Source organism: Oncorhynchus mykiss, chromosome 11, assembly GCF_013265735.2.
Source record: "Oncorhynchus mykiss isolate Arlee chromosome 11, USDA_OmykA_1.1, whole genome shotgun sequence".
NCBI classification, from domain to species: domain Eukaryota; kingdom Metazoa; phylum Chordata; class Actinopteri; order Salmoniformes; family Salmonidae; genus Oncorhynchus; species Oncorhynchus mykiss.
In genome coordinates, this window is record NC_048575.1 from 51,048,015 (window position 1) to 51,075,579 (window position 27,565).

The 27,565-nt window shown below is 42.6% G+C and overlaps 1 protein-coding gene across 1 annotated transcript; it reads left to right on the forward strand.

Moving 5' to 3' along the window:
• Positions 1-27,565, forward strand: LOC110535874 (olfactomedin-like protein 2A). Its single transcript, XM_036935697.1, has 8 exons — positions 1-327; positions 12,781-13,044; positions 13,793-13,900; positions 14,358-14,534; positions 14,684-14,939; positions 23,872-24,183; positions 24,434-24,619; positions 26,485-27,565. The coding sequence occupies exons 1-8, from the start codon at positions 259-261 to the stop codon at positions 27,087-27,089; spliced, it is 1,977 nt and encodes a 658-aa protein (XP_036791592.1). The 5' UTR covers positions 1-258; the 3' UTR covers positions 27,090-27,565.

Below are 27,565 nucleotides of genomic sequence, written 5' to 3' on the forward strand. Positions count from 1 at the left end.
TTGGTGGATGATGATTTACCCCTGATGCGCAGAGTTGAGGACTAGTGTGTGGACAGCGCCTTATCAGCTTGGAAAACTGATTGTTGCGCATATTACAGCAACGACATATACGATTTGGGTCTGTGGCAATGGAAGCCTAATATCTCGTGCGGATGTCCTAATTTATGGATTGAGTAATACTGTAACCGACCTTGTCATTCCGACTCCAAAAGTTGTGCTGAGGGATTCTTTATCTGCTATCAAACACCTGGGAGGAAAATGTGGAGATTTACGAATTTATTAGCTTGCCTACTGGTGGTGTGTAAAGATGTCACTGCACAGAGTAAGGTAAGTTATGGGCATGACTTGGTTATAGACTAATAACACCAATATAATGTTGCAATGGCACACGTAAGTAAGGAACTCCCCCATATTTAATGTATCTAATTCCTTGTGCTAAAATATTAATACGAATTTGTCAACCCTGTCTTTTAGCTCTGCTACAGTACATTTATTATTGTTAACTTAATATCTGAATACCAATGTTTTATGCACTCTTTAAAAAAACATATTATCCCACTTTAAAGTCAACGTATTTCAACGAAATGATTGCACAATTTGCGCAAATTAGCCTAGTTAATTCGTTCACGTGCGCGAAGGAGCGATCGACGCTTCCCGTGTGACGTGAGGTTGTTGAAAGCGGGAAGCAGTTTGCATAACAAACGATAAACATTATGCTCTTCCAATTATCCATGTGATTTCCAAATTAAAATGCCAATTCCCCAATATCAACTGTTGCCCTTTATGACCAGGTGTCCAGTCAGAGATCAGTTGATTTGCCTGACCATAGACACGGACTCTCCCTTCTCTCAGTCTGAACACGTGTTGATATAAAGAATAGATGCATGTCATTATTGAACATGACATCAGCCTTCTTGGCGTGTAAGTATAGACTTTGAATCCACTTATTGCACACCAGACTAAGTAACCATTACATTAGGTTTCCCCAGTGAAAGGTCAAATAGGGCGTGCTTATGTTTGTCCTGTTTCACACATGTACATGTGTGTAACCTGTACAAGTGTGGTGTGAATTGGACATTTATTATCATATCCCACTCCCCGAGACACCCTTAGAGACTGGGGTAACTGCCAGGGATGAGCTATTATTTAGGCAACCCTGGAGCAATTCAGTTTCTTGCTCAGGGCAGAGCGACAGATTTTTCACCTAGTCGGCTCAGGGATTCAAACTAGCAACCTTTCGGTTACTGGCCTAATGCTCTAACACCCTCAAACTCGACTCTGGACCTCGAGACAGTTTCACTGCATTTTGTCATTGTTCCATTCTAATCAGGGACTGATTTAGACCTGGAACACCAGGTGGGTGCAATTAATTATTAGGTAGAAGAGAAAACCAGCAGGCTCCGGATCTCGTAGGGAAGAGTTGAATACCCTTGCTCTAACCACTAGGCTTCCTGGCGCCTTTTACGTGTACGGCCTGATGCCAGATGAAATGTGGGAAGAGATGGCAGCCAGTGGGGTAACAGTAATATCTGCCCTGCCTTGTTTGCACAGCTGCTGGACTTCAGTAACCCCTCTCTCATAGACCTGCATTCCCCTGAGGAGAGTCTAATCCCTGCTCCCCACTGTAGAAGAAGAACAAAAATGGGCACAAAACAAGACGTACACAAGCACATGAAGGTTGTCGAGCAGAGTTTCTTCTTTGTGCATGAGAGGAAGTGTGATGCATTTAGAACATTGAGCACAAGTGTCATGTGTTCACATCATGGTATTTGTGTCCTCTCAAGAACAGTGGAGTGTAACATTTCTCATGACAATGATAATCCCTTATTATTACAATGATCATCAAATGTATTGAGGGTAACAACTTACACAACTGATAACTCAGGATTCAAGTGGACTGTATCAAGGCCTTCTGTCAAAGGATTTTTTTTTAAATGGATGAGAGCTGAGCTGAGAACAGACTATGGGAGGCGCACAGTACTACATAGAGCCATGGCTACATGGAACTCTATTCCACATCAGGTAATTGATGCAAGCAGTAGATTCAGATTTTAAAAAACAGATGAAAATACCTTATGGAACAGCGGGGACTGTGAAGAGACACACACACGCACACGCACACACAGGCACAGACAGAAACACATACACATGATAAGACACGCACACTACACACACGTACACATGGATGTGGAATTGTAGATATGTGGTAGTAGAGTAGAGGCCTGAGGGAAAAGTGTTATGAAATGTAATGGCATGTAATATTTTCAATTGTGTACAACAGCCTTAATGTTGCTGTACCCCAGGAAGAGTAGTTGCTGCCCTGGCAGCAGCTAATGGGGATCCTTAATAAATATAAATAATACAAATACAAAAGCATAGTATAGGACCACTAACAAACTTGTGATTGATTTTAGCACGGCTACGGTTCTCTCTGTGTTCATCTCATGTGCCTGTCTTGTGTGCTGCCTGGATGCCCTCTGTCCCCCTTTGTCCCATTGGACATTGCCCACTGGTGACACTGAGATGATTGTGAGACAAAGCCAGCTCAGAGGAGGACACAGAGGGAGTGGTGGCGTGGGAACAGGCATGTGCACCTGCCCCTTGTTTTGGTTGTAAACAAACCCAGGAATCCCGCCGAGAGGTCCTTGAGAGGGCAGAGAGAGAGACGGACACCGAGACATAGGGAGGAGACTCACAGAATGCCCCTCTGTCAGAGTAATTAACTAACGAGACTTGGTGTGTCACTGGGACTTAATGAGTTAATGAGACTTGTCAGTCAGTCAGTCTGTCTGTCTGGGGGACTCAGTGGCCCCTGGCCCCAGTGCGGCTGGGAGAGGGCTCTAATTCTGAACAGCAGGAAATGAAGGAGACAGTGACACAGACCACAACAGCAAACAAAAAGCAATCTCCCTTTCCCTCTGAGCAATGTAATGTAGGAGAAAAGTAACACAAAGAGAGCTGAAATTACAAGCCCGTTTGTCTGAGCCCTTCATCTAAGGATGCTCCATACAGAACATGGCTGCCAGAGGACCACATTGCCAAAGGGAAGTATGATTCACCCATTCTCTGCACCACTTGCCCTGCACCTGTTTTCCCAGTCTGCATTGGCTGTGTTTACACAGGTAGCCCAATTATGATCTTTTGACCAATCAGATTAGCTTTGAAAAAGATCTGATATGAATAGATCTGATGTGATTGGTCAAAAGACCAATCAGTAGGGGGGGGATCCTAATTGGGCTGCCTTTGTAAACACAGCCTTTGTGTCTGACTGCTATGATGTGAGTTTGTGCCCAACGAGGAGCCAGCTTGGTCTTCCTATTAGTTCCACACAGGAAAGATATCCCCACTGAGCACACACTTGTTGAATCAATGTTGTTTCCATGTAATTTCAAGGAAATTACGTGGAACCAACATGGAATAGATGTTGAATTGTGTGCCCAGTGGGTCTCCTTCAGCTGGCACATTCTCACTCAGCATCTATCACATCCATGGTCCTTCACTGTGTTTTATGGTGGGGGGGAAAAAACATCCAAGTAAAGGTTTGATACAATTGTACAATCATGTGGAATATTAGACACTGATCTATCTATCAGTTCCATCAATCTATCCAGTGGGCCCTGTCACACATCTGGCTCCCAAAACAACAGCATCTGGGGAGGAAAGCAATTGCAACCAGCTAATTCCATTCATGACTGTGGTCCCCAGACATGCGCTGATAATTAAGAGAGAACTGTTTACAGATAAATCATCTGATACTGTTCCACAGATTAGCTGATTCTCTCTCTCTCTTCCATCCCCCTTTTTTTTTATCCGCCCCTCTTAATCTCTGCCTCACTCTTCTCTCATTAGGCTCAATCAGTAGTAGCCACTGAGGTTAACCGGAATGTTCTGAGTGTGCTCGGTCAGACACATTATGGCCGCATTTACACAGCCAATTATTGGCAAAAGATCTGATCTGAATGGTCAAAAGACCGATTAGTGGCAAAAGATCAGAAATGGGCTGCCTGTGTAAACGCAGCAAGCCTCGGATGGAATGTGGACGTGTACCCCCAAAAGCAGCAAGTGCTCAGTAAGCTTGTGTCCAGCTAATTAACGTCCCTGTGCTAATGCCAGTTTCTGTTCAGGTTAGGGACTGCAATCTCATGGTTCATCTCCAGGCGGAAGGCTTACGTTTCCTTTTGCAGTCCACGTTCAGATTTACAGTGGCACTAAGTCTGTTTATCATAAGCAATGCTAATTAGATTAGGAATCAGGTGGACTTTCTGGACAAGAATTTGGACTCCAGATTTGTCTATAATGTTTAGACTGGAGAGCAAGGTGATACGTCGGGGAATTTCAACGAATAGTTCAGATGTCTTCATAGGTCAAACATGATCTTAAAGTCAAGCTGAGTCAATATTCCATCATCTGTTGTGTAAACCCTAACTGGTGGATTACGGCCATCGAATTCCAGTTTAGTAGACGGTGATTCTGAGATGAACTTTCTCTTTAGCATTTGTCTATCCGGAAATATCATTGCTTTGATTTAGTCATCAGATAAACCCCTTCCAGACATGGACACTGTGTGGATTCATTCCACTCTAGTAGTCATACTAAGTATTTTTTTGTATCAGTTTACCTCAGAAACAGTTTCCTGAGTTGAGCGTCTTTGAAGTGGACAACACCCGGAACAGGGTCTGTTCTTTATCTGTTTATATTAAGAAATATAAACACTTTTGTGGAAAGTATCCTACATGAATTATCTTGTTTGTGAAAGCTACAGTGTCATTGTTAAGTCCATATGCCGTATGCCTAGTAACAACATGCAGATGGCCTGAACAATTATACAAAACCTACGGTCTGAAACGGACATCCTTGTTTATAGGACCGTGGTTAATGTTACAGTAACGCTTAAGGCCATCATATAATAACATTGGTTTTCTGTGTTTAAAGATAAGCCTTAAAAGTGCCTGGAATGTGCCAGCCATTGTGTGCAATGTATCTTGTTTTTAGCAGTTGTGGACACAATTGGGATTCCACTTAGTCGCTGTAAGAGTGGCCACGGCCTTCAGTGAGTGAGTGATCTAATCATGTACTGTGGTCTGTGGAGTGTGTGAATGTGAAGCTGTGCAGTCGGGTCCCTTCCGCCTATTGTGCAGACCAAAGTTTGTATTTGAGTCCTATTCTTTTGACCTGAAACTTGACTGCTCTCAGAGGTCAAATCCTACGGCGCCAAGCTCAAAGCATGCATTAAGCTCTTAGCGGTCTTCATTACGAACACTCTGGTGTCTGTTCTCATATGAACAGAGCAAGGACAAAAACGGTTCTCACAGCCAATATAATTTCTTTAGAATTAGGACAGCTGACGTCCAACTTGCTCCGGTCTGTGTGTAAAGGAAAGAGGATTGATAGGGAAGAGGCTGCACATCAATGGTGTGTACGAACTCTTCCCTGTTGGTCAATACACAAATGCACACTATCCCAAATATAGGTGTCGAGGAGGCAACCAAACCCAATCAAGCTGGCAGGAATTCCACTAGGTTTGCCATGCTTAGTTGGTACTAGAAGCAACTTAAGCTGATGTTGCTAAGGAGCAGGCTGGGTTTGGATCGCCTGGGTCTGTGATGGAACAATAAGGCGCAGCAGGGCTGTGGGCACAACCCCTCCAAGGGAACTTTAATCTGCTAATCCACTCTGTTTTCATGTGGTTGTAGCATTTGTCAACCCACTGCCTTTTTTACTTGACATGGGTCAGGAATGGCTGGCCACTATGCACACAGGGGTCCTGCCCCATAATCAAAGACCCCTCTGAGTGTAAGTCTACAGTAATGGAGGGTACTGCCCCCCCCACCGCTGTCACAGACTGCATTCCTCCACTAATGAGCCCACCCCCCCCCCCTCTCCACCCCTCTCTCTCCCCTCACCAGCCTACAGGGTCTGGCCTCCATAAAAATCCTCACTCCCAGAGACCACTCAGTCACTGGATATTTGTGCACAGTTGTGTGGATGCTCTCCTTGGGTTTTCTCTTTACTCACATTGGCAAGAAGACTTGATCTCCATAGATGTTTGCCCCGATCTACAGTTTACGTGCCCAGTGTGGATTTGGTGAAGGACAGGACTGACGATTCTTCCAGAAATACCTTGATTGAGTGCAGAGTTGAGATGTTTATCGTGTCTTGATACAATGTGGCAAAGTAAGGGCTCAGACAGACAGAGTCACATTTCATTTCAAAGAGATAGAGACAGACAGAGATAATTTAATGAAGAATCCCGTGCTGCATTCTTGTGCTGCTGTAGGGGAGAGTGGAGCAAGTTGAGTCAAAGGGGTAAGTTGAGTCCCCTGTTCTTCTAGGAAACCATACACACAATGTATGATTTGACCAAATATTTAGGAAGAGGTCATCATTTCATAGAGTCTGTGAAGGAAGAAACCACATGGGAAAAGTGGTAAGCAAGTTAGGTCCAAAACACAGATTTTCACCAAGTCAAAATAATTTAGTGTGTTAGATGTTTCATGATGCTTGTATCTTAACCAAAGTAGATACTTTTAAGATTGTTCTATACGTCAGTTGGGGCCTTTATAAGCTTCAATATGAAGTCCTAAATCTAGCATGAAAGTGCATCCTTATAGCTGTGTGAGCCAATAGTCAAAATGTTTGCCTTGGGGTAAGTTGAGCCAGTGGTTGAGCCAATGGCAAGTTGAGCAAATATAAGTGTTTTCTTCTCAGGGTCAATGCAAGGCATTATCGCTGGGATATGAGGTAACATGACCTGGCCTATGTTAAAAGTTGTAACACTGAGAGTTGGGAAGCAAGTTCAGGGAGTGAGCGTTTTAATAAAATAAACAGAACATAATACAACACAAGAACCACGAACAGCCCACAGACATGAAACTGACACAGAAACCATGACACCTGGGGAAGGAACCAAAGGGAGTGACTATATAGGGAAGGTAATCAGGGAGGTGATGGAGTCCAGGTGAGTCTGAAGACGTGCAGGTGCGCGTAATAATGGTGACAGGTGTGCGCCATAACAAGCAGCCTGGTGACCTAGAGGCCGGAGAAGGAGCACACGTGACAAAAGTTTTTTTTTTTTTAAGTACAGTGTTTTTTAGTTAAAATATGCTTACAATTATTCAAATTTAAAAAAGAAATTATGATTGTGTTGAATTGCGTTTGGGAAATAAAGATAGACATGGCTTTAAAAAGTTAGTGGTAATATTTTATTCAGTACAGAAATTTGTAGGTGGCTTAATTTACCCCATACCAGGGGTAAGTGGTGCCAAGAGACCACTTTATTTGGACAAGCAATGTTTTCAAAACTGTAATGTTTTCATGAATTCTAATTATTTTCAGCGATACACACCATCCTGAAATATATTTGAAGTTTTGGAATGGCCTAGTCGAAGTCCAGTCCTAATCCCATTTGAGATGTTGTGACAGGACTTGAAACGAGCAGTTCATGCTTGAAAACCCACAAATGTTACTGAGTTAAAGTAGTTCTGCATGCAAGAGTTGGCCAAAACTCCTCCAAAGCGAAGTGAGAGACTGATCCACAACTACAGTAAGAGTTGCAGTAAGGGTTGCAGTCATTTCAAGGTGGCACAACCAGTTATTGAGTGTAAGGGGGCAATTACTTTTTCACACAGGGGAATTGGATGTTGCATAACTTTGTTAATTAACTAAATTAAATAAGTAGAAATTGTTTGATTTGTAAACTCAGGTTCCCATTTATCTAATATTAGGTGTTGGTTAAAGATCTGATAACATTAATTATAAAAAGAATATGCAAAAATACAGAAAATCAGAAGGGGGGCAAGTACCTTTTCATGGCACTGTATGTAGAGACCTTTGTCAGAAAGAACATACATGTAAAAAACACTCAACTTACCCCACTCTCCCATAAGTGGTACCACATGTGGGCCTGCCTCAGGGTTTATAGAGATCCCTAAATCTCATTGGGGGAAGATGACAGGTTAACCCTGGACAGAGGGTCTGAGAGGGAGCTGGGCCCCAGAAGGTACTGGAAGACGAGCTTAGCATCAGTAGAGTGCAGCGACCCCCTGGCCTCTACATCAAATCAAAGTGTATTTGTCACATGCTTCGTAAACAACAGGTGTAGACTACCAGTGAAATGCTTACTTACACAACAATGCAGAGAGAGGAAAAAAAGAGATAGAATAGAAAAATAAAAACGCAATAAATGAATACACAATGAGTAACGATGACTTGGCTATATACACTGAGTATACAAAACACCTGCTCTTTTCATGACATAGAATGACCAGGTGCATCCAGGTGAAAGCTATGATCCCTTATTGATGTCACCTGTTAAGTCCACTTCAATCAGTGTAGATGAACGGAAGGAGACCGGTTAAAGAAGGATTTTGAAGCCTTGAGAAAATTGAGTCATGGATTGTGTATGTGTGTCATTTAGAGGGTGAATGGGCAAGACAAAATATTTATGTCTTATAACGGGGTATGGTAGTAGGTGCCAAGTGCACCGGTTTGAGTGTGTCAAGAACTGCAACGCTGCTGGGTTTTTCACGCTCCACAGTTTCCTGTGTGTCAAGAACGGTTCACCACCCAGGGCCTCCCGGGTGGCGCAGTGGTTAAGGGCGCTGTACTGCAGCGCCAGCTGTGCCACCAGAGACTCTGGGTTCGCGCCCAGGCTCTGTCGTAACCAGCCGTGACCGGGAGGTCCGTGGGGTGACGCACAATTGGCCTAGCGTTGTCCGGGTTAGGGAGGGCTTGGCCGGTAGGGATATTCTTGTCTCATCATGCACCAGCGACTCCTGTGGCGGGCCGCGCACTAACCAAGGTTGCCAGGTGTACAGTGTTTCCTCCGACACATTGGTGCGGCTGGCTTCCGGGTTGGATGCGCGCTGTGTTAAGAAGCAGTGTGGCTTGGTTGGGTTGTGTATCGGATGACTTTCAACCTTCGTCTCTCCCGAGCCCGTACGGTAGTGAGACAAGATAGTAGCTACTAAAAAACAATTGGATACCACGAAAACGGGGTAAAATTAAATGTAAAAAAAATAAAAATAAGAACGGTTCACCACCCAAAGACATCAAGCCAATTTGACACAGCTGTGGAGTCAACATGGCCTCCCTGGGGAACGCTTTTGACACCTTGGAGTCAACATGGCCTCCCTGGGGAACGCTTTTGACACCTTGTAGAGTCCATGATGATGAATTGAGACTGTGTTGGTGTGTGTGGACCATGATAATTCCTTAGTGATGTGGACAACGAGGAACTTGAAGCTCTCTATCTGCTCCACTACAGCCCCGATTTATGTGGATGAGGGCGTGCTCTGCCTTCCATTTCCTGTGGTCCACGATCAGCTCATTTGACTTGCTGACGTTCAGGGAGAGGTTCTTGTCCTGGCACCACACTACCAAGTCTCTGACCTCCTCCTTGTAGACTGACTAATCATCATCGGTGATCAGGCCTACCACCGTCACATCGTCGGCAAACTTAATGATGGTGTTGCAGTTGTGCGCAGCCACTCAGTCATGAGTGAACAGGGAGTACAGGAGAGGACTAAGCACTCACCCCTGAGGGGAACCCATGTTGAGGGTCAGCGTGGCGGATGTGTTGTTGCCTACCCTCACCACCTGGAGGCTGCCCATCAGGAAGTCCAGGATCCAGTTGCAGAGGGAGGTGTTCAATCACAGGATCTTTAGTTTAGTGATGAGCTTGGAGGTCACTATGGTGTTGAATGCTGAGCTGTAGTCAATGCACACTGTTCTCATGTAGGTGTTACTTTTGTCCAGGTGGGAAAGGGCAGTGTGGAGTGCAATAGAGATTCTGTGGATTTGTTGGGGCAGCATATGAATTGGAGTGGGTCCAGGGTGTCTGGGATGATGGTGTTGATGTGAGCCATGACCAGCCTTTCAAAGCATTTCATGGGTACAGATGTGAGTGCAACAGGGCGATAATCATTTACACAGGTTATCTTGGCATTCTTGGGAACAACGACTATGGTGGTCTGCTTGAAACATGTAGGTATTACAGACTGGGGCAGGAAGAGGTTGAAAATGTCAGTGAAGACACTTACTAGCTGTTCAGAGCATGCGCTGAGTAAGTGTCCTGGTAATCCGTCTGCCCTGCGGCCTTGTGAATGTTAATCTGTTTAAGGTCTTACTCACATCGGCTACGGAGATCGTGAACAGCTGGTGCTCTCATGCATGATTCAGTGTTGCTAGCCTCGAGGCAAGCATAGAAGGTTTTTCAATTGTTTGGTAGGCTTACATCACTGGACAGCTTGCGGTTGGGGTTCCCTTTGTAGTCTAATAGTTTGCAAGCCCTGCCACATCCAACAAGCGTCAGATCCTGTGGAGTAAGATTAGATCTTGGTCCTGTATTTACGCTTGCCTGTTTGAAGGTTTCTTCGGAGGGCACAGCGGGATTTCTTATCTGGATTAGTGTCCCGCTCCTTGAAAATCGGCAGCTCTAGCCTTTAGCTCAGTGCGGATGTTGTCTATAATCCATGGCTTCTGGCTGGGGTATGTACATACGGTCACTGTGGGGACGACATTATCGATGCACTTATTGATGAAGATGGTGACTGATGTGGTAAACTTCTCAATGCCATCGGATGAATCCCGGAACATATTCCAGTCTGTGCTAGCGAAACAGTCCTGTAGCTTAGCATTCGCTTCATCTGACCAGTTCCATATTGAGCACATCACTGGTAATTCCTATTGAAATGTTTGCTTGTAAGCAGGAATCGGGAGGATAGAGTTATGGTCAGATTTGCCAAATGGAGGTTGAGAGAGTGCTTTGTATGTGTCTATGTGTGTGAAGTAAAGGTGATCTAGAGTTTTTTGCCTCTAGTTGCACAGGTGACATGCTTGTAGAAATTAGATTAAATGGATTTCAGTTTTCCTGCATTACAGTCACCGGCTACTGCGACCGGGAGACCCATGAGGCGGTGCACAATTGGCCCAGCTTCGTCCGGGTTAGGGAAGGGTTTGGACGGCTGGGATGTCCTTGTCCCATTGCGCTCTAGTGACTCCTTGTGGTGGCCCGGCCATACACGCACGCTGACTTCAGTCGCCAGTTGTACGGTGTTTCCTCCAACACATTGGTGCGGCTGGCTTCCGGATTAAGCGAGCAGTGTGTCAAGAAGTAGTGCGGCTTGGCAAGGTGAGAATTTTCTTGTTTACTTATGGCACTATACAGCTCGTTGAGTGTAGTCTTAGTGCCAGCATCGGTTTGTGGGAGTAAATAGACAGCTACAAAAAATATAGATGAAAACTCTCTTGGTAAATAGTATGGTCTACAGCTTATCATGAGGTATTCTAACTCAGGCGAGCGGAACCTCGTGACTTCTTTAATATTAGAGATTGCGAACCAGCTGTTGTTAACAAAGAGACACACACCCTTCCGCTGAGCTTCCCTGACACCACCATTTTGTCCTGCTGATGTATAGAAAAACCAGCTAGATTTACATTTACCATGTTCTTGTTCAGCCATGACCTGGAGAAACATAGGATATTACAGTTCTTCAGATCACGTTGATAGGATAGTCTCGAACAGAGCTCATCAAGTTTATTCTCCAGTGATTTCACATTTGCCAATAGAATGGAGGGTACAGGAGGTTTATCCACTCTTCGACGTAGTCTCATCAGGTGTCTCACACGCCAGCCTCTATAGCACCGTCTCCTCCTGGTCCCTGATAATCAATGTCTTTCGCCTCGTCCAAATAGAGGTTAATGATAGCTGTTCTGATGTCCAGAAGCTCTTTTCGGCCATAGGAAATGATGGTGGAAACATTATGTAAAAAAAAAAGTTACCATCATCGCAAAAATAAATACACAAAATAGCACAATTGGTCAGATGCCCGTGAAACGTCCGCTATTCCCTCCAGCACCATTCTCGCATGAGGCGCTGGGGGAGATGGCCAGACATGGGAAGATGAACAGAGCAGTGCCTGTCACAGACAACAGACAGAGAGACAGGCACTTGAGAACTACTGTGACACCTTAAGCTCTCTGTGGGATGAAGGTTTGGCACTCATTGGCCTCTTACCAACAACAACTGAACATTCAATAAGATATGCAATAAATCTATGGTATATCAAATGTCTAACTGGGCCTAGAATGAAACCTAGAAACACATCACTTTAATGATTAGAATATTATGTCTATAATATTTTTTATGTACTGTTTATGCAATGTTTGGCTTTTGTTATGTATCTGGAATGATTATGAGAATGTCAGTGTGTGGCGGGGACTGCTACTGTCCAACACACAGCTGGTGATAAGAGTTTATATTAATTGCATTCCATTGGTCTCAATTGCTTTCATGTGCTTCAAAGGAGATGAAGCATGTGGTAAATGTCCCAGGATCACTTTCCTTTCTTTGCTTTTGTTTCTCTCCTAAGAAAATTGATTTACTATTCATAGTATGTCCACCGGGGAGGGAGTCATTCAGAACATTGGAACAACTCTCCATAGACTCCTGTGAGAAAACCCAAGCTCAGCATATATATTTATGAATCATAATGTCAAAGTTAAATCCTGACCATTGATCACTATGGGTCAGATAGAGTTGCTTTCACAGAATGTCTCTACTTGAATGCTGCTCAGCCTCCAGACTGGCCCTCTCACATTCAACCCCACGTTGTGACATCATTCCAGGCTGTGATTGCCTCCTGTAGCTGAGGGACGGCAACCATGTCCAGTTCACGCATGTCAGGAATACTTTAGTCAACCACTCCTACACCACTCTATTTAAAACCAGTGTAATCGGTCCATTTCATCCCTTCTCTTCAACTCTGTCTCTCTTGTCAGATCTTTGGGGAGACAGAGCCGGTGCGGATGACATCGGAGGGCTCAGACTGTCGATGTAAGTGCATCATGAGGCCACTGAGCAAGGATGCGTGCCAGCATCTGAGGAGCGGAAAAGCACGGGTGGAGGACTTCTACACGGTGGAGACCGTCAGCTCTGGATCGGACTGCAAGTGTTCCTGCACAGCCCCTCCCTCCTCCCTCAACCCCTGCGAGAACGAGTGGAAGATGGAGAAGCTGAAGAAACAGGCCCCAGAGCTTCTCAAGGTGACGGGAGGTGCAGCAGTAACAGACACTAACTGTAACTTGGTGGCAAAATAACCTTATAACTGTAAATGTTAGTAGTAAAATCAGGTAATTGACTGTGTAAAGACAGTGACCAGAGACCCTGATTACATGTGTGTGGTTTGATCCTGAAGATACAGTATACGTAACCATGGGAGAAGCAGAAACAGGATATGATGTGTAATTGTTCAAATGAAAGCTTCAAGCTGTCCCAGGTTGTTACACAGACAGTTCACTATGACATCACTGGATTGTCTGTCTGATATCCATCTGCTAATAACATCTCAGCACCTCTGAGGACCTTCATATCTGAAGCACACATTCCTTTTTCACTGGCAGTGAGAGGAGAGGAGGCACGCTATGTAGCATATGAACAGAACAACCAGAACCAGATGTGTGATCTGACTGGATTTAGGCCTTCTGCACTCTTTTAGGGTCCTTACTACTGAATAGTGTCAGGTATATAGGAGTAAAAAAAAAAGAATACTGGAAGAGATGGCGACCCGCACACTGTCAAAAACTGAGGCTTGAATGAAAAATAAACATGTTTATTAGAACATCACTGTGCCCCCAAAAACAATGATAGTGCAAGAATTTGCATAATGGAAAGGTGAAAACAAAACACAAACGTTTCGGCCCCAGGCCATCCTCAGTGGATTTAGACTTAGCCATAGATTAAGCCTGGTTGTTGTTTCGTGTTAATACTCTCCTCTGTGCTGTGGGTGTGCAGCTCCATTCCATGGTGGACCTACTGGAGGGGACGCTGTACAGTCTGGACCTCATGAAGGTTCACTCCTACATCAATAAGGTGGTCTCCCAGATGAACACACTAGAGGAGGTAAGCACAACAACAAAAAACGTCCTGGTATAGTGGAACAAGTGGCACAATAACTAGGACATAAAACAACAACCAGGGTACACTAGGTTCGCATGCCTTTCTACATACTGTGTTTGAGTGTATTTGGGATCTTTCCAAGGGTTCTAAGCTGTTAAAGCTGTCTACGGTCCTTTATGGAGACAGAGCTGATTAAATGGTTTGTGATTGGATACTAGTAATCCCCCCCCCCCCCCCTAAACTGCATGGCTACAGTAACCCTACAGTTATTCACTTCTCTAACAGGAAAAGATGTACTAGAATGGGGTTAGAGATTTGTGTGATTGGCTCCGCCAGAGAACGAGTCACACAAAGTAACGTTTTAATAATCTATATACAAAAGGGTTCCTTTCTGGTTAGAGTTATTTGCACATTTGTACAATGGACTGGTCTGAGTCTTAGAACACTTCTGTTTCTCCAGACAATCAAGACCAACCTGACTCGGGACAATGAGTTTGTAAGGGACAGCATGATAACTCTGACAAACCAGTTTAAGAGGTATGAAAACTACTCAAACATCATGATGAGCATCAAGAAGGAGATATCCAGCCTGGGGCTGCAGCTACTGCAGAAAGACCAAACAGAGACCAAAGCTCAGGTAAGTGTGTCTCAAACAAACACACACACACACACACACACACACACACACACAAGCTTGCTCACAAATTACACATCAAACACACACAAACGTTCACATGCCCACACAGACGCACCGTAAATCACAGGCTTGAATGTTAATGTTTACAGGACACCAATGATGAGAAAACCAAAGAGACCGTAAAAAAACCTAACAAAAAGTCCCCTGCATCTAAGCCCCCTCCCAAGCCGCCCAAGGAAAAGGTTGTAAAACCCAAGAAAGAGAGCACCAAACCTGGGAAGCCCATCAAGCCTGACCCCACAGCCAAGGCCAAGGTGGCAGGGCACCAGCCGGGGGTAGTGAGGGGCATCACATACTACAAAGCAGCCAAGGTGGATGGGGACGGGCATGTCACAGGCGGTAAAGGTGAGAGAAAAGGGGCTGATACAGGGGGAGAGTTTGACCACTCTCTCTCTCCCAGCCCAGTGTGTATGTAGCCCCCTCACCCCTTAAGACAACATTAGAATGTGACTTCAGCTGAGTTAGCAGAGCTCAGCCAGCCTGTATGAGATCATTTATATGCTGTCCTAATGTGCTCAGACCCTATTGTGATTGTTATAAACTAAACCAATTCAAATGTAAGTTATACTCTTTGGGGGGGGGGGGGGGGGGGGGGTCTTCATTACATAATGCAGGATCTGCATTGCACAAGACTGATCTGGAGTCCCATAGAGCGGCACACAATTGGCCCAGCGTCGTCCGGGTTAGAGGAGGGTTTGGCCGGGGTAGGCCGTCATTATAAAATGAGAATTTGTTCTTAACTGACATGCCTAGCTAAATTTAAAATAATATTTCATATTCCCAACGGAGACAGATATTGTACATTCTATTTCTGTATAGATCAAGCCATTTAGATTTGAGTGAAAGATGATGTTCTCGCACTGGTGTGATAAAAGAGTGTAAATCTTCCTGCTACATGTATACTCTTGGCAGCTCTGCTAGAGGAAGTAAAACAGTGAATCCTTCATCTTGTAGATCACCAGATCCTCAGGACAAGACGTATCCTGCTGTTGTTTTTTAAAAAAAGCAGGGCTTGGGCCATTGGAGGATCACATTGCTTGTGTGCATTCAGCGAGCATTTTTTGTATTGACATAATACATCGAGCTAATGGAATGCTGTTTCAATAACATTGCCACATCCAGGACATGCCCCAGCTTCACGCCTAGCACACAATGTGTGGGAGAACCTCATCACTGTGCAGATGAAAGCTGATAAAACATTTCCTGACTCCTTAAAATCCTCTTTAAGTTTACAAGAAGAAAGAAGGACCAAGGCACTCTTCATATAATTAATAAAAATGCCTTTATTTGTATAGCATGTTCAATGGAACAACGATTTTAAAAGTCTGAAGCGTTTTGGCTGCATGGCTTTCATCAGGGAGTACAAAGATATGATGATACAATGTCTTCTTTTAAACAAAGCATTTTCCAATCAACCCTGATTGAAGAGGGAGTGGCTACAGAATAGTTAATACTCAATACCAAACAAACCGAGAACATTCCCAGAACATTAGCTAAGATTCCCATTAATCTCTAGTTAGAGTTTTACGTCCCCAAAACATTTTATAATGTAATAAATACCTTTGGTTTGTTCTCCTTGTTCTGCACAACACCACAGAACATTCACCAAAAGTTCTCATTAGTTTTCCAGGTAATGTAATAACACAATGTACAAGTAACGTTTTCCCAGCAAACCAAAGTTGGTTCTGTGAAAGTTCCCAGAACGTTGGTTAGGTTGTTGCTAGCCTCTGCCGAGTCCAACTAGATGTTCTGGTTTTCAGGGGAAATGGAAAGAGAGCCTTCTGCTTTTGGACATTAACAAGGCGACACACCATCTTAAAACCTTTTACTGCCGTGGGTTAAATCAGGGTCACACAGTGTTTCTTGGTAGTCTTAAACAAATCTACTTTGAAACAAAATTATACACCTCACACACATGGTTGCGAAAATAAAAAAAATATGCTCAGTTGTGATGACATTCATTCAATGTTGAAGTTAGGTTGCACAGGACATTCCCTTAATTTTACAAGAATATTCTTGTGATATTCACAAAGGTTGCACAGAACATTCCCACAATGTTGCATAATGTTCCACAATTTCCAAATAAGTCTGTTTTTATGACGTTCATAGTATATTTGTTTTAGGTTTAACATAATTTTCCATTGATGTTCACGCAACATACAGTACCAGTCAAAAGTTTGGACACACCCACTCATTCAATGGTTTTTCTTTATTTGTAGAATAATAGTGAAGACATTGAGAGAATGTCAAGCGTGTGCAAAGCTGTCAAGGCAAAGGGTGGCTACTTTGAAGAATCCCAAATATAAAATATATTTTGATTTGTTTAACACTTTTTTTGGTCTTCAGAACATTTCTAGAACATGCTATATTTAAGCTTTACCTAATATTACCACTACATTCTCAGCATGCAAATGTGTAGCTCCTTAAAGCAGATTGGAATACATCCCAGTATGTTTCTCTACAGATTTAATGGCAATTTGCATTTGAGGACTGCATTTTAATTTAGAGCACATTGGAACAGCCTTCAATCATACAGTACAAACACAGTACAAACATATCTTTACACTTCATACACTGAAAATATGCACATGTGGTGTTTGAACCAGCAATGTTTGGTTCCCAAGTCAGGTTTTTTATCTTCTGCCACACCAGGGAAGCTCTCTTACGCCTTCTTTTTTCAGTGTGGCAGTATGGTCAATCAGGAATTCCATTCTTCCTTTTTAGCCTTCTTACACATAACTAACCCAGGGATATACCCGATAACTGAGTTATTCACCATCACCTCACCCATCCTCTTTATATACGGCATACTGCTGGGCCCATATTTACAAGGTATCCAAAACTATGAGTGCTCATCTAGGATCAGTTTTGCTTTTCAGATCATGAACAATAAGAGAGGGGGGGGGGGGCCATGTCAAGCGACTCAAAGTAGGAATTGTATTGGGTGTCTTTTTAAAAGTTGAACAGTCCATTTTTTGCACAATGTTTTATTTTTACAGTTAGTCTAAATTCTGCATTTCTGGCTAGATTAAAAAATCTGGATGAAATAAATACATCATCTCTTTTAGTAGAGTGTATCTGAGCCTCAATTTCACCGTTTTCTTCAAAAGAAACATGGTTAAAGAATATGTGGGATTGAATCTGCAATCCTAAAATCAGCAACCAGATCATTAACCCTCTGTGCCACCAGGAGATAACTGTGGCCTTTCAGGGTTTTTTCACTCTAATATGGTCAATCAGGAAACAGAACAAAATGTTTGAGTTATTCAAATATTCCCATCCTCTTCATATGCTGTGTACTTGTAACGCTGTAACGCGATTTCAGTCTTGGAGGAGTGTTTTCTGACTGATTCTGCATTTGGTTAATGATGTTTGTCCTGCATGAGACACTGTAGACACGGAAGCCTATTTCACTTACTCAAAATCCCCAGGATGAAGATAACTCAAGAAATCTGTCATTAATTTAAAAAAATTGCAGATTATGTTTTAGTTGCGCAATTTTACATCTACAGTGCAGTCGGAAAGTACTCCGAACCCTTCACCGTTTCCACATTTTGTTACCTTACAACCTTATTCTAAAATTGATTAAATTATTAACCCTCATCAATCTACACACAATACCCCATAATGATAAAGCGAAAACAGGTTTTTAGACATTTTGGCAAATGTATAAAAAAATAAAAAAACTGAAATACCTTATTTACATAAGTATTCAGACCCTTTGCTCTGAGACTCGAAATTGAGCTCGGGTGCATTCTGTTTCCATTGACTATCTAGATGTTACTTCAACTTGATTGGAGTCCACCAGTGGTAAATTCAATTGATTGTACAAGATTTGGAAGGGCATACACCTGTCTATATAAGGTTCCAGATTTGACAGTACACAGTGCACAGAACCAAGGATATGCATATTCTTGGTACCATTTGAAATAAAACACTCTGAAGTTTGTGTAAATGTGAATTGAATGTAGGAGAATATAACACAATAGATCTGGTTTAGATAATACAATGAAAAGAAACATGTTTTTTATTTTTATTGTTGTATCATCTTTAAAATGAACAAGATAAAACAAACATTCAGATACGATGATGGGGACAATTTCAGTGAAAAACATAAGAGGGCAATAGTACTTGTGCAACGTTTCAGAATGATAACTTCCAAAATGAGTGTGCTACATGACATTTATCAGGAAATCACCCAGGTGTCCCACACAAGTAGCCCAAATGTACCCAAGTGGCCAAATTGGTGAAGGTATACATTTTGAAACAAATAACTATATACAAAATACCAAAATGGTATTCTAACACCCCCCCCCCCAAAAAACAAATATACATTTACAAAATAACACTTTCAATATTTGGAAGACCCTCAGACCTCTACACAATATTATGCTGCTGATGTCAGGTGCCATAGCACATCCATGCCTGCAGAAATACATTTGGGCAGATGAACACCACTTGTGGCAGAAGCTGGATGAACCAGCTTCAGTGGGGGATGGACACCTTGGCACTGGGGGCTCCCATTCGAATTCAGTGTCACTATGAAAGAAAATGTTCAGTTAGAATAGTTTCACATATGAGCCCTGTATCAACAGGTATAATAAACAGATATATATAGAGTACAGGGAACATAAGGTTGAATATATTATTATAGACCTGCTAGATCTACTGTCTCATTTATATTATGACATTTCAGTTAGATCTACTGTCTCTATTATATTACAACAGACCAGCTGTATCTACTGTCTCCATTTCACTTTGGCCATTGTTGTGGTCCTGCCCTCCCCTCAACAGCCTCAAATAGGCTATTTCATTTCACAAATAATATTTTAGATTGTTAATTTCAAACAACGGCATTAGCATGAGAAGAACTTACCAGTCCAAAACGATGTCCTCTCCGTTCAAAAAATATTCCGCCATTTGGGAGTCGCTAAATTAATCGTCATCGATCAATTTCTTCTAAAATTGTGTTTACATTTGTATATCTAGACTTAGACCAAAACTTTACCAAAACAACGCTGTGCGCAACATGCGTTGCTCCTTCCGGTATGAAACTTCAATGGTGAATGACCCTCTTTACGCCAGAGTTTACTATATGGGTTGGTCTTCCAACACATAAACATTACATATTGCCGTTTACTTCAGCTCATTGGCTATCTACCCAGCTAGATTTCAAGACGATCAGTGGTCATTGGGTTAAAATACAGTCAATCAACGAAACAGCGGGCAAATCATTGGTGCACAATGATGTCATTACTTGTTGTCTTCAAATCGGTTTCTTTCAGTCAAAACGTCCCGCGAAATGACCATCAGGTTTGATTGCAATGAAACCAAACATGAATGGAAAATTCACGTTCTGTGTGTGTATTTACCCCGAGTGTGTCGTTGAAAATGTAATGAGACGGAATTCACGACACAAGCGGTTCACAAAATGTTTTGTGTTAGGCTATAAAAATGGATTTTATCAAACAATAGACCATTCATTGTGTAACAATGAGCATTGGGATTGCAAACAGAGGAAGATCGTCAAAGGTAAACTATTTATTTTATTGCCGTTTGTGATTTTGTTACGCCTGTGCTGGTTGAAATAGTTGTTTTTTATGGGGCTCTATCCTCAGATAATCGCATCGTATTCTTTCGCAGTAAATACTTTTTTAAATCTGACCATGCAGTTGGATTTCGAAACATGTGAGACACTTGTATTTTCATGAATGTTTAATATGACTATTTATGTAGCGATCACCGTAAGAAAAAACTGAATTTATGACCAAAATTATCCTATTTACACTTTGTATTCAATTGTATCACTAGAATAACTGTTTCAGACTTGAATTGATGCAACATAGAAAATAATCTGAGGGATTTGTTGCTTTTTAAAGGCAGTCGCTCTTTAAACCTTTCTAGGACAGGCGTTCCGCTAGCGGAACCCCTCGACAACATTCCTCCTGAAAAGGCAGCGCGCGAAATTCAAAAATATTAAAAGAAATGTGTATGTAACTTTCACACATTAAGTCCAAAACAGCAAATGAAAGATACACTTCTTGTTAATCTACCTATCGTGTCCGATTTCAAAAAGGCTTTACAACGAATGCACAACATATGAATATGTTAGGTTAATTAATCACTAACCTTTGATGATCTTCATCAGATGACACTCATAGGACATCATGTTACACAATACATGTATGTTTTGTTCGATAATGTGCATATTTATATCCAAAAATCTCAGTTTTCATGTTGCATTATGTGCAGTGATGTTTTGATTCCGAAACATCCGATGATTTTGATAAAAGATACAAGTGTTATTCACATAAATAAAGATAGACTTCTCCTTAATGCAACCCCTGTGTCAGTTTTCAAAAAAACTTTATGGAAAAAACATAATCTGAGAGAGAGCCCAATCCAGCCAAAGAAATATCCGCCATGTTGGAGTCAACAGAAGTTAGAAATAACATTATAAATATTCACTTACCTTTGATGATCTTCATCAGAAGGCACTCCCAGGAATCTCAGTTCTACAATAAATGACTGATTTGTTCCATAAAGTCCATAATTTATGTCCAAATAGCCACTTGTTGTTAGCGTCTTCAGCCCAGTAATCCATCTTCATGAGGCGTGAGCACTACGTCCAGACAAAAACTCGAAAAGTTCCATTACAGGTCATAGAAACATGTCAAACGATGTATGGAATCAATCTTTAGGATGTTTTTAACATAAATCATCAATAAGGTTCCAACCGGAGAATTCCATTGTCTGTAGAAAAGCACTGGAACGAGAGCTAACTCTGTCGGGACAGCTCGTCACGAGCTTGAGACACTCTGCCAGACCCATGACTCATTCAGATCTCATTCCCCCCACCTTTGTAGCAGAAGCCTGAAACAAGTTTCTAAAGACGGTGGACATCTAGTGGAAGCCTTAGGAAGTGCAACTTGACCCCATTGACACTGTATTTGGTAGGCCAAGCTTTGAAAATCTACAAACCTCAGATTTCCCATTTCCTGTTTGGATTTTTTCTCAGGTTTTCGCCTGCTATATGAGTTATGTTATACTCACAGACATCATTCAAACAGTTTTGGAAACGTCAGAGTGTTTTATATCCAATACTAATAATAATATGCATATATTAGCATCTGGGACAGAGTAGGAGGCAATTCACTCTGGGCATGCTATTCATCCAAAAGTGAAAATGCTGCCCCCTATCCCAAACAGGTTTTAAGGAGCTAAACATTTGTTTTCTGAGAATGTTGTGGTAATATCAGGTCAAAACATTGTATGAATGTCATCACACTTTTGTGTTTTGGGAACCTATCTCTTGTAATGTACCCACACTATTCCCACAACCTAATTAAATGTTCTGGGAACCTATAAAGAACTCAGAAATTATTTTTTGTTAACATTCTTGCAACATCAAAGGTTTTGTGCACCCAGATAGAAACATTATCTGAATGTCAGCCTAACTGGACGGTTTAAGTGTTTTCGGAATCTCTTGTTATATGCCCACAATGTTCCTACAACCTAAAGAAACATTCTGGGACCATTTAAAGAACAGATTAAATGTGTTCTAAGAACGTTCTAGTAACATCAGGCGAATGTTTTATACAAACATTTTATAATCATCAGCACGTCTGGAAATGTTTTTGTGTCATGAGAACATTTGCTACAACCTAACGAATGTTCTAGGAACCAATTTTGGTTTGCTGGGTAACTCTAGTTGAATGGATAGGTATGCTAGGTTTGCTCAAGGTTCAGATGCACATATGCTGTTAGATCATGTGTTCTGCCATGCCTAGCCGTTTAGCCATACTTTGGTGAGTCCAGCCACCTTTGTCAATCCAGTGAAGCGAATCAGCTTACTTTCCATAATCTCTCACAAAGAACAGGAGGGCCTTTTTTTCAAAGGTGAATTGCATCTATTAGATAAAAGACAATGTGGCTTTTCTTTCACCACAACAATACCTGTGATTTTGACTCTAGAGACCCACAGCACATTATCTTATCTATGCCTGCCTCCTGATTCCTAAGGCTTTCCCTGACTCTATCTTGCTGTAAAGCCTTTAACAGATACATGTGGTCAGGTAGTGTGCACTGAGGTTCAGAGAGTGAGTGTTGTGCAGATGCGCTGCTTATGTAGCAGGGAGAGGCGTTTTATCTCACATGTGTCTAGCAGCACAGGAAGTGAGAGTAGGCTAGGGTAGAACAGGATAGGACAGGATAGGATTAACTTTAATGTTCCAATGGGAAAATTGTCTTAGACACACAGTACTGCTGTATACAAAATAAACACTGCACATTACACACTCAACATAATACATACATTGCACTTTACTCTTAGCATGATACACTTCTCATATAGCCACATACATAATACTTTGCCTATTCACTTATTCTGTCAGTGGTGTACTAACACACTTTACATATTGCTGTTCAGGTATTTGATGGACATGGGAATGAAGGAGTGTTTATACCTGTTCAGCTTACACATGAGGACCCTATAGCGTCTACTTGAGGGGAGGAGCGGATATTCAGAGTATAGTACATGGGAGGGATCTGAAATCATTTTCTCTGTTTGTCTGTTCAGAAATAATGTTGTTTCACACCCATGACCTTCATGGCAGTTTGTATCAGGCGGGAAATTTGGGATTTCAGTTAGACTGATACATTTCCAGTAATATGAGTAACAGAGGCGAGCAGACTCAGCCTGGCCCTCTCCTCCTGGTACTGTCCTCTGTTCAGAAATAGTGTTGCCTCACACCCATGACCTTCATGGCAGTTTGTATCAGGCGGGAAATTTGGGATTTCAGTTAGACTGATACATTTCCAGTAATATGAGTAACAGAGGCGAGCAGGCTCAGCCTGGCCCTCTCCTCCTGGTACTGTCCTCTGTTCTGCTATTCTCTCTCCATGGCCAAGGATAAGAAAATGTCATGTGAGGACTGTGGAATTCTGAATCCAAACAGGCAGAGGCAGAGGTTAGCGGGACCGACTTGGTTACAGAGGAGGGGACAGAGAAAGTGAGAGGAAGCTGGCATGCTCTGTGTGCTGCATAACTAATGCATTCCCCTTTGATGTGGCCCCCGGGAAATCTCTGGTACTGTACAGTGTCTGTCTCTCTGACATAGGTCTCAAAAGCAGCTCATACAGGGCCTGTGGCTCTGAGGCTCTATTTTAGTCAGTTCATTCTAATGAAATCTCGTGAAGACAAGGCCCCTCCAGAGTTTGATTTTGAGTAACTAAATTCCAGGGCCTGCTTTCCAATACTTCATCCCTTTATCCTCAGACAACTCTGCCAAGACTCAAACCGTCCAACACGTCAAAGAGACACACTCGGAGGACGGAGGCGCTGAAATCATCTTGGAAACCATAAAGGGAACCACAGCTGACTCGACAACCACCACAGAAACTGTGGTCACTACCACGACAACAATGGCAGCAACAACAACAACAGCCAGTACCACAATGCCATCTACTACCACCACCACCACCACCACCAGTGCAGCAGCAGTAGAGAGGCTAGACAGACCAGCTCCCACCATCATGCTCTTCCTGGACAACTCAGACAACAACAGTCGACCAATCCTACACAGAGCAGGTAGCCTGACCAACACAATACCCTACGGTACACTACACTACACCCTTTATCAACTGAATGTGCTCATTTACAGCAATACTGACAGTCAATGCTATGACTCTGTTCAGTTCAGTAACAGATAAGCATGTAACGTTTAGCTGCCAGAATATGTGTGACTGTGAAATTGGATGATTGGAAACTCATGCAGGCCGTTATTTATCCAGTTTTTCTGGTAGTTTTTGTGTTGACTGTTTTGAGCTGTACTTGGCAGGGAAGATCCTAGACTGTGAGGGGACCCTGGCGTCTATCGAGCTACCAGAGAAGCAGCACAGCTATGGGAGGAATGAGGGAGCATGGATGAAGGATCCTCTGGCAAAGGACTCCAAGATCTACGTCACTAATTATTACTATGGCAACAACCTGGTGGAGTTCCGAAACCTGGACAACTTCAAGCAAGGTGGGCATGGCATAGAGAGATACATATTATAGACCAGGGTTCCCCAACTAGCAGCCTGGGTATTTATTTGAATTGTTGGACATAAGACTGTAAAAACACCAGCAAATCAGCAACAAGTGATTTTAATTTTGGAAATCTGTTCCAAAGTATTCTCATGCAAAATAGAGAGATACAGTTGAAGTCAGAAGTTTACATACACCTTAGCCAAATACATTTAAACTCAGTTTTTCACAATTCCTGACATTTAATCCTAGTAAAAAAATAATCTCTGTCTTAGGTCAGATAGGATCACCACTGTATTTTACGAATGTTTAATGTCAGAATAATTGTAGAGAGAATGATTTATTTCAGCCTTTATTTCCTTCATCATGTTCCCAGTGGGTCAGATGTTTACACACACTCAATTCGTATTTGGTAGCATTGCCTTTAAATTGTTTAACTTGGGTCAAGTGTTTCGGGTAGCCTTCCACAGCTTCCCACAATAAGTTGGGTGAATTTTGGCCCATTCCTCCTGACAGAGCTCGTGTAACCGAGACAGGTTTGTAAGGCCTCCTTGCTCACACTTTTTCAGTTCTGCCCACACATTTTCTATAGGATTGAGGTCAGGGCTTTGTGATGGCCACTCAAAAACCTTGACTTTGTTGTCCTTAAGCCATTTTGCCACAACTTTGGAAGTATGCTTGGGGTCATTGTCCATTTGGAAGACCCATTTGCGACCAAGCTTTAACTTCCTGACTGATGCTCCCTCCCCTCAGACTGACCATCAGATGCAGGCCATCAGTCCAGTAAAACAATATGCAAATAATTATGCCTCACAGGTAATACAACAAATGATATATTACCAGTGTTATCATATGCCTAACATTTTTTAAATATAATTTTAAAATGGTCTGAGAAGAACAACATTGGCAGGACAATTCAAGCGTAGCCAATATGCAGTGATAATGTATTGGGCCTATAGCCTACTGCACAAAGCTAATTGCAACATAACTGTTTTTAATTGGTTAGTGTTGCATAGACTTACGTTTTTTAAGTCCTTTTTTGTCTGAGTGGTAGATCTCGGCATGCATTTTGACTCAAAGTGATCTTGACGCAGCTTGAGACTCAAACTCCAGGTTTTAGTTGTCATACTGTGCTTTTCATTCCACACACAAAGTTCCTAAAACAGCTGGGTGGGAAAAATCCACCCCTTCTTGCACTAGTAATTGGAGAGAGAAATAAGATTACTCCTCTTAACTGACTGGGTAAAATTATCTTTCTCACAGGACTGGCCTGGTTGATTTAGAGGTGTTAGGACAATGTTTTTTGAAACTCACTAACATCTTGCAAAGCGTACAGAGATTTTGCACTGATATCCATAAGGGTGGTGAGTTCACAGCAGCGTGCGGATGGCTAGGTATCTCTGTGAGTGGCTGTGATCTCTGCTTAGGCAGGGCTGGCCTCTCATTTGAACTGGCCATAGCTGAGGGATTAGAGGCATGGGCTGGCCTCGGGGGGGAAAAGTGCTGTGCTATGGGGTTGTTTTTGTCCTTCGCTGCAGCTTCATTCATTATCTAAATCACACTTCCTGAGGTGGAAATGTAAGAGAGCAGATGTGACCAGATATGAGTGTAACCCTAATAACAGAACATCTGTTTGGACAGCAGGGAGTGGGATAATAAAACAGAAACTAGTCCGTCTCTCATGTGAAACAATTGTATAAACTGTTATGGAACTATTAAAATGTTTGTGTGTGTGACACCTGTGAAACCCAGAATGATTTGATTTATTCTTAATTTTACATGATGTTGGCATAATGTCTGGGGGGGGGGCAACATGGTATGTAGTTAGCGCTCGCTAAACATGTATATATTTGGTCCTGTTAGGTCGTTGGAGCAACCTCTTCAAACTGCCTTACAACTGGATCGGCACAGGCCATGTGGTGTACAACGGAGCATTTTACTACAACAGAGCTTTCACCAAAAACATAATTAAGTACGACCTAAGGATGCGTTACGTGGCTGCCTGGACCCTCCTGCATGACGTGGTTTACGAGGACACCACCCCTTGGAAGTGGAGAGGCCACTCGGACATTGACTTTGCCGTGGACGAGAGTGGACTGTGGGTGATCTACCCTGCCACGGACTATGACTACTCTCAGCAGGAGGTGATCGTCATCAGTAAGCTAGACCCTGGGGATCTGTCCATGAAGAAGGAGACAACTTGGAGGACGGGCCTGAAGAGAAACTCCTACGGGAACTGCTTCATCATCTGTGGGGTGCTGTACGCTGTGGACGTCTACAACCAGAAGGAAGGGGAGGTGAACTATGCCTACGACACCCACACCAACTCAGAGGCTATCCCTCGTCTGCCCTTTACCAACGAATACGCCTACACCACCCAGATCGACTACAATCCCAAGGAGAAGGTCCTGTACGCCTGGGACAATGGACACCAGATCACATATAACATACACTTTGTTGACCAATGAGCACAGGGGTTTTGCGCTCAGGTAAAGTATAGGCCATCAGCACTATGACAAGTTCACTATCCCCATAGAGATAAGAGAGATGCTCAGTAATTGATGCGGTAAAGAGGTCAATGGAACGTAGACCGCGGGGGATAGGAGAAGGATGCCAGATTGGGGCACATTCAAATCTGATCTAATGAAGTGGATATTCATTATCATAGATGTATTGTAACAGCCCTACAATGTGGTTACTAAAGTCCAATTTTGATATATTTGGCTGTTTTTGCTGCATACCATTTAGAAGTAGTCCCTGTTCAGGTTTAGAAGAAGTAACTGCTAAATGGTAACTCCCGTTCGTATAAGCTGGTAGCGTAGCTAGCACTGAGAAATCTGTGGCGATAGTCAATGTTGTTTTTAACTGTAATGCAGTTCATTGGTGATTATGACATGAACAAGTGTTGGGGTTGACATCCATACAGCATTATACTCTGATTTTC